General features: G+C 32.7%; 1 protein-coding gene across 1 annotated transcript; it reads left to right on the top strand.

Moving 5' to 3' along the window:
* Positions 1 to 4,554: 4,554 nt before the first annotated feature.
* Positions 4,555 to 7,692, top strand: LOC132030433 (uncharacterized). Its single transcript, XM_059420067.1, has one exon. It carries the CDS (start codon positions 4,952 to 4,954, stop codon positions 7,370 to 7,372), a length of 2,421 nt encoding a protein of 806 aa, XP_059276050.1. The 5' UTR covers positions 4,555 to 4,951; the 3' UTR covers positions 7,373 to 7,692.
* Positions 7,693 to 7,968: the final 276 nt, after the last annotated feature.

Genomic DNA, 7,968 nt, shown 5'->3' with positions numbered 1-7,968 from the left:
ACTCCGTATCTAAAACTTTATTATATTAGTGTTTACTACAAATACAAAGTCTGCAATTATTTTTTTTTGACATTATTTTTTTTTAATATGGGGTTCGCTTTTTTTTTTTTTTTTATATTGCTCGATTTTGTTAATATGGGTCCACTTTTTTTTTACCGTGAGTTTGGAGATGGTGGGTTCTACTTTTTTTCCTTTTTTCTTTTTTTTTTATATTGCTTGATGTTGTTTAGTATGGGGTGCACTTTTTTTTTTTTGACATTATTAGTTTGCACTATTTTTATGCATATAATATATATACATATACTATGTTCAAAACACAATTAATATAGCATTGTAGCTTGTGCTTCGTATCTAAAACTTTATTATATTAGTGTTTGCTACGAATACAAAGTCTGCACTTTTTTTTTTTTAACATTATATTTTTTTTAATATGTGGCTCACTTTTTTTTTTTTATATTGCTTGATTTTGTTAATATGGAGTCCACTTTTTTTTTTCCATGAGTTCGGAGATTGTGAGTTTCATTTTTTTTTTTTTTTTTTTTTTATATTGCTCGGTGTTATTTAGTATGGGGCTCACCCCCCCCCCCCCCCCCCGACAACGGACGACGAAGCATGAGTCTAAACCCATGCTTTATATAGTTTCTTCTTCTTCTTTTTTTTTTTTTTTTTTTTTTTATATTGCTTGGTGTTGTTTAGTATGGGGCCCACCCTTTTGGATATTATTAGTTTGCACTATTTTTATGCATATAATATATATATATACTATATTCAAAACACAATTAATATAACATTGTAATTTGTGCTCCGTATTTAAAATTTTATTATATTGGTGTTTGCTACGAATACAAAGTTTACACTTTTTTTTTTTGACATTGTTTGTTTTTTTAATATGGGATTCACTTTTTTTTTTTATATTGCTTGATTTTGTTAATATGGGGTCCACTTTTTTTTTCCTTGAGTTTGGAGATGGTGGGTTCCACTTTTTTTACTCCTTTTTTTTTTTTTAAATATTGGTTGGTGTTTTTTTTTTTTTTTAAAATTGGTTGGTGTTTTTTTTTTTTTTTAAAATTGGTTGGTGTTTTTTTTTTTTTAATATTGGTTGGTGTTAATATGGGGACCACACATTTTTTTTTTTTAATGCTAATCGATGACGAAGCATGGGTATAAACCGATGCTTTTATATAGTAGTAATTTTAAAATTTTATTATATTAGTGTTTGCTACGAATACAAAGTTTACACTTTTTTTTTTTTGACATTGTTTGTTTTTTTAATATGGGATTCACTTTTTTTTTATATTGCTTGATTTTGTTAATATGGGGTCCACTTTTTTTTTTCCGTGAGTTTGGAGATGGTGGGTTCCACTTTTTTTACTTCTTTTTTTTTTTTTTAAATATTGGTTGGTGTTTTTTTTTTTTAATATTGGTTGGTGTTAATATGGGGACCACACATTTTTTTTTTTAATGCTAACGGACGACGAAGCATGGGTATAAACCCATGCTTCTATTTTTTTAAAATTGGTTGGTGTTTTTTTTTTTAATATTGATTGGTGTTAATATGAGGACCACACATTTTTTTTTTTTTTTAATGCTAACGGACGACGAAGCATGGGTATAAACCCATGCTTCTATATAGTAGTAATAATGTGTCTAGATAGTCTTCATCTTTTTTTTTTTTTTTTTTTTTTCACCCTAATAAATAATTCTTGCCCTTCTGTTAATGTAGATTCTAACTCATACAATCTTTTTTATTTGGGTAACAATATTATTTTGCCATTTTAATGGGACGATAAATGTTGTGGCAAAATTAGGAATTGCCCTAAGGGTATTAAAAATTTAATATGTATATATAAAATAATTCTTTTGCAAATATATTTAGTATAATTTTCTATATACACAATATAAAATATTTGACAAAAAATATTCAACTGATCATTCTTCATTGTATATGTCAATCCCTTGACCTTAATCAACGGCAAAAATGAGATGAATCAGTACATGTATTTTTAATAAGTCAAGAATGACCCTCTTAATTATAACATGTATTGTTTTCAATAGTTTTAATTTAAGCAATAGTTTTGTATTAAAATTCAATACCTCTCCTTTTTCTCCCTCTGTATATTCTTTTGATTTTTAAAGTATCTTTTACTTCATGGTATGTATCTTATTATAGAGCTTCAAATTGTGTTGGCCCATTTCATTATTATTGCAAGTATTGAAATTTTACTTCAGTTATTCAATTTTGTATAAAGCATTTATTCTATTTTTATGTCATTGTAACATATTGTTGTGTTTTTTTTTTTTTTTTTTTTTTTTTTTTTTTTTTTAGAATATATTGTAGTTGGGCAATGAGTCATACAAATTTTATGCTAATATGAGTAGGAATCTCACGATAATTACATAACTGAACAACTGATATAGTGTGATAACACTTCAGAAAAATGCCAGCATGCATGTCATCAAACAAAATATGCGTGAAAATTTCTAATATCCAGTTTGAAATCCTTTTTACAAATTATAGCTTTTAATTAGGCCGTCAATTCTTTAAAAAGGTGATAAAGAAAATTACATGCTTCTTCAGATCATATAGTTAATGATACTGTTGACGACATTGTGGAATAAACTTGGCTGCAGCTTAAGAATAGTTTATATCTTTTGTATCCAAATTTTTTGTTATTTTTTGTTTTCTGATAGTCTATGGCTTATAAATACTCCTTCCTCCTTTTGATTCAAACTAGAAGTACCAACCTATAGTATTTTTGTATAGTTTTAAAATATTTCATTGAATTTCGATACTCACTAGAATTTTAGTTTATCACGATTTAATTGTTTTTAGATTAATTATTAATTATCACTTTATTTTTCTCCTAAATGAGACTTGGACTGATTGCATTTTGCGAAATTCAGCAGAGTTGAATATTTAAAGTTTAATAAAAAAAAAATTAACATTATTTAATTTAGTCTAAAAATTAGTCAAATTAAGCATATATTATATCATATAAATCAGGAATAAAAGTGTATTACTCCCACCACTTTGCGGCAACACTTTGTATTTTGCATTGACGAAAGAGTCAATTTTACAGAAGGTCATCAGATTTACTGTATTATTATAGAATAATCATCAATTATTTTTTCTAATCAGAAAATCATTTAAATTTCACTAAGTTTCATTAGAAAGTCATTTTAGTCCTTTCCGATGCAAATTGATTGGGAAATTCTTATTCTTTAAAAGTTCCTACCAAAATAAATTACATATGATCTGACCTGACTCAGCGTTGTATAAATGAATCGGTTAAAAAGCCCCTCCCCGTCAACACTTTGTATTTGAGATATTACATTTACTCATTTTACCTTGCATTTTTTTCCTAAAAACAAATAATTTACTTTCTCTATGCCATACAATGTTTTAAAAGGGTGAGACAGTTTTAAAGCACGGCAAAAGTTAAACTTTAAATATTTAATTTATAATAGAGTAAAATAGCATAAATAACACAAAAACTATATTAAAAAATACATTAATAGTTTAAAAATATTAAAAACACTAGAAGAAAACTCATAGAAAATAAAACTTCTAACATGATATTACAAGTATAAATAATGCAATGATATAAAAGTTATTATGAGATGCAAATCAACTCTAACATCTTACTTTCAAACAAAAAAAGAATCGCAATTTCTTAAAATACATTACTTTTATACTATGCAATTTACCCCCGAAAGAAAATAATCAATAAACTTTATTGTGTTATAATTAAAACGTCACTCCTTCATGAATAAAAGCAAAATTACTTTCAAATAGTGAAATAATAAAATATGATAATTTTGAGACATATAGGACATAAACACGAAGACCAATGATAAGTGAAGATGTAAAATTCGTCAATCTATATTAAAAATAAATGTTAATTGCTATTAACCCTCACGGTGTTCTCAATTAGCAAGTATGCAATACTAGGGCTTGTTACTTGAGTTACTCTCAATCTTCTTATTTCTATAGATGAAAAAACTATTAAACATCATTTTATTAAAGAATTATGAGGGTCAACAGTGTTAAACTAATTAATTTGACACATAATTTGTGTAAGAACTATTAGACGAGCCCCGAGCGTTGGACTTTAGGCGTGTTTAGGGCGTACAATCGCGCGCTTAGGGCGTAAGCCCCACACATAAGTCCCGAGGCATTTTGTCAGTGCCCCGCCCCTGGGCGAGCTCCGAGGCGAGTCCCAAAACTGTCTTTTAAAACACTAGTGCCATATATGTTGTCATGTTTCGCTCGACTAATTTTCAAAGTTAATTTATATTTAAATAATTTAATATTTTAAAATTACGATTTAAATATTTAAAAATCATAAAAAAATACTATAAATTATAATTCTTTTCGTATTAATACGATAAAAAGAATATATCATAAAATACTAGCCAAAGTTCATGTTATTTGATTCTAAAAAAGCCAAACATCTATTTTAGGGCAAGCGTTAGAACATAGAAGGTTCCATTCGTCAAACAGTAAACAGTACAATCCTTCCTGTGTGTTAAGACCAAAGCTTACTCTCAAGTCTCAACTACACCACTCTCTCTCTCTCTCTCTCTCTCACTATATTTTTCACTAATAATAACTCTCTCTTCTTTCTCTCCTTCTCCGTCACCAGTTCCGGCCAAAACTCCGGCTTGGAACTAATTCTATAAACTCCTCCAAAATTTCCCACCAAACACACCTTCAAAACGTGTCCAAAAACTAACCCACTGTCAGTTAGGACCACTACACTTTTCTCTCCCTATTTGACCGCACTTGTTTCCTCCTATGGACCAACCTCCTTTACCGGCCACATTTCCTGGTTGAAAAAAAAAATGCATGCTCAATTACTCTACAAAAAAGATTCATCAAATATCATCATACATTAGTACTAGTAATTATTTCGCCTTGTTATAGGGGGCTTTTCTGGTATCTAAACAAATGACGTCTACTACACCAAATACAACAGCAACAACCACTGCTTTAGCCATCACTGTTGACCCCACTACTGGTGGCGTTGACGAACTTAACGCTAAGGCAGTACAAAAAAGATATGAAGGGTTAGTAATGGTAAGGACAAAAGCTATTAAAGGTAAAGGGGCTTGGTATTGGGCACATCTGGAACCTATTTTAGTTCATAATTCTGATAGCGGACTACCTAAAGCTGTTAAACTACGTTGTTCTTTATGTGATGCTGTTTTTTCTGCTTCAAACCCTTCAAGAACTGCTTCTGAACATCTTAAACGAGGTACTTGTCCTAATTTTAGCAGTAACTCCGTTGCTAAACCTATTTCTTCAGTTCCACCAACAACTAATGTTGGCTTAACGCCGTCACCAACTCCGTTAAGTCCGCAAAATCAACGTAAACGGAGTTCTTCTGGTGGTTTGCCACGTGGGGGTGGTAGTTCAAATAGTGTAACAACATCGTATCAAGTTCCACCTTTAGCTATTGTTGATCCATCAAGATTTGCTGTTGAGTTAGCTTATTCTCCTGTTGTTTCAATGGCAACTACAGTTGTCACCGGTGGCGGTACGCCAGGTGGCGGTAGTGGTGGTACGCCAGGTGGAGGTGGTGCTGTGTATGCTACACAGCAGCATTTGATGTTGTCAGGTGGTAAAGAGGATTTAGGTGCTTTAGCTATGTTGGAAGATAGTGTGAAAAAGCTAAAAAGTCCTAAAGCATCACCTGGTCCAACATTAAGTAAATCACAAATTGATAATGCACTTGATTATCTTGCTGATTGGGTGTATGAATGTTGTGGGTCAGTTTCGTTTTCGAGTCTTGAACATCCAAAGTTTAAGTCTTTTTTGAATCAAGTTGGTTTGCCTCCACTGTCAAGGAGGGATTTTGTTGGTTCAAGATTGGATTGCAAGTATGAGGAAGCGAAGGTTGAATCCGAGGCAAAAATTCGTGATGCGATGTTCTTTCAAATTGCATCTGATGGTTGGAAGTCGAAGAATTACGGGCATGTTGGTGAAGAAAATTTGGTTAATTTGTCTGTGAATCTTCCTAATGGGACCAGCGTGTTTAGAAGGGCGGTTTTTACTAGTGGATACGTGCAGTCGAAGTACGCGGAGGAGATTTTTATGGAGACAATTTCTGAAATTTGTGGGAACAGTTTGCACCAATGTGTAGGTATAGTTGCAGACAAGTTTAAGGCTAAAGCTTTGAGGAACTTAGAGAATCAGCATCATTGGATGGTTAATGTTTCTTGTCAGTATCAAGCGTTTAATAGTTTGGTTAAGGATTTTGGTAAGGAGCTTCCTTTGTTCAAGAATGTAACTGAGAATTGTTTAAACCTCGCGAATTTCGTTAATAATAAGTCTCAACTTCGAAATAGTTTTCACAAGTATCAGTTGCAGGAGTATGGGCATGCTGGTTTACTGAGAGTACCTTTGCGTGGTTATGAAAGATCAGATTTTGGACCTGTGTACACCTTAGTGGAGGATATTCTTAGCTCAGCACGGGCACTTCAATTAGTACTGTTGGACGAATCTTATAAGATTTTGTCTATGGAGGAGCAAATTGCTAGAGATCTCGAAGAGATGATGAGGAGCCCGCATTTTTGGAATGAACTGGAAGCAGTGCATTCGCTGGTAAAACTAATTAAGTCAATGGCTCAGGATATTCAGACAGAGAAGCCACGTGTAGGGCAATGCCTTCCTCTTTGGGAGGAGCTAAGGGTTAAAGTGAAGGATTGGTGTTCGAAGTTTCACATCACCGAGCCACCTGTCGAGAAAGTAATTGAAAGGAGATTCAACAAGAATTATCATCCTGCTTGGGCTGCTGCATTTATACTTGACCCCCTTTATCTGATTAGGGATGCTAGTGGCAAGTACTTACCTCCGTTTAAATGCCTAACACCGGAGCAAGAGAAAGACGTGGACAAGCTCATTACACGGCTTGTGTCTAGGGAAGAGGCTCACATTGCATTAATGGAGCTTATGAAATGGAGAACTGAAGGACTTGATCCCGTTTACGCTCAAGCCGTACAATTGAAGCAAAGGGATCCCACCACTGGAAAGATGAAGATTGCAAATCCACAAAGTAGCCGACTTGTGTGGGAAACTCATCTCACTGAATTTAAGTCACTTGGGAAAGTGGCGGTTAGGCTAATCTTTCTTCGTGCAAGTTCATGCGGTTTTAAATGCAACTGGTCTGTTTTGAGATGGGTGAATGCGCATTCCCATTCAAGAGTGGGAATGGACAAGGCGCAGAAGTTGATTTTTATTGCTGCTCATTCGAAGCTTCAGAGGAGGGATTGTTCTAGTGATGAAGACAAAGATGCGGAGCTCTTTTCCTTGGCAAACAGTGAGGATGATGTGCTAAATGAGGTTTTTGTTGATACATCCTCTGTGTAGTGTTCCTATTTTTCTTATTTATGACTACAACTGTAGGAATTTTTTCCTGAAGAAATGAAATTCTTTCCACACTGTCGTGCTTTCCCTTTTACTCTTAACAAGAATTTTGGTAGTGCTCTTGGATATGGAGGACTATTGAACTAGCTTCTTGCTTGGTAACAAAAAGCTGATTGAGAGAAGTTGCAGGACAGAAGTATTGTACTGCTTTTATTCTTAGGTAGTTTGGAATTCATAATATATGTGGAGGGGAAGGTTTTTGTTTCCCGTTTCTTGTAAGATCAGAAATTTACTATTGGATATATCCTATTAATTTTATGAAATTTCTTTCAGTTTTGTCTTTAAAGATACAATCAGTTCACAGACGTTGTTCACTTATGTCCAGATTAAACTTTAAAGGACTCTTTTTGAGAGAAATTTGCTAGTCTTACTTCAATGGTAAATTCCGTAGTCAAAAGTATCCTCATTTTGCGGGATAAAAATTGGTTCAATAAACTGATCCTTTAGAATGATTTGTTGAATGGTCTTCTTCTGATAAATTTACATCTCCATTCCAAATTTCACTTAATTATAGTGTTGCGAAAAATCCAATGATCAGT

Source organism: Lycium ferocissimum, chromosome 9, assembly GCF_029784015.1.
Source record: "Lycium ferocissimum isolate CSIRO_LF1 chromosome 9, AGI_CSIRO_Lferr_CH_V1, whole genome shotgun sequence".
NCBI lineage: Eukaryota > Viridiplantae > Streptophyta > Magnoliopsida > Solanales > Solanaceae > Lycium > Lycium ferocissimum.
This window is presented reverse-complemented; position numbering and strand designations above follow the sequence as displayed.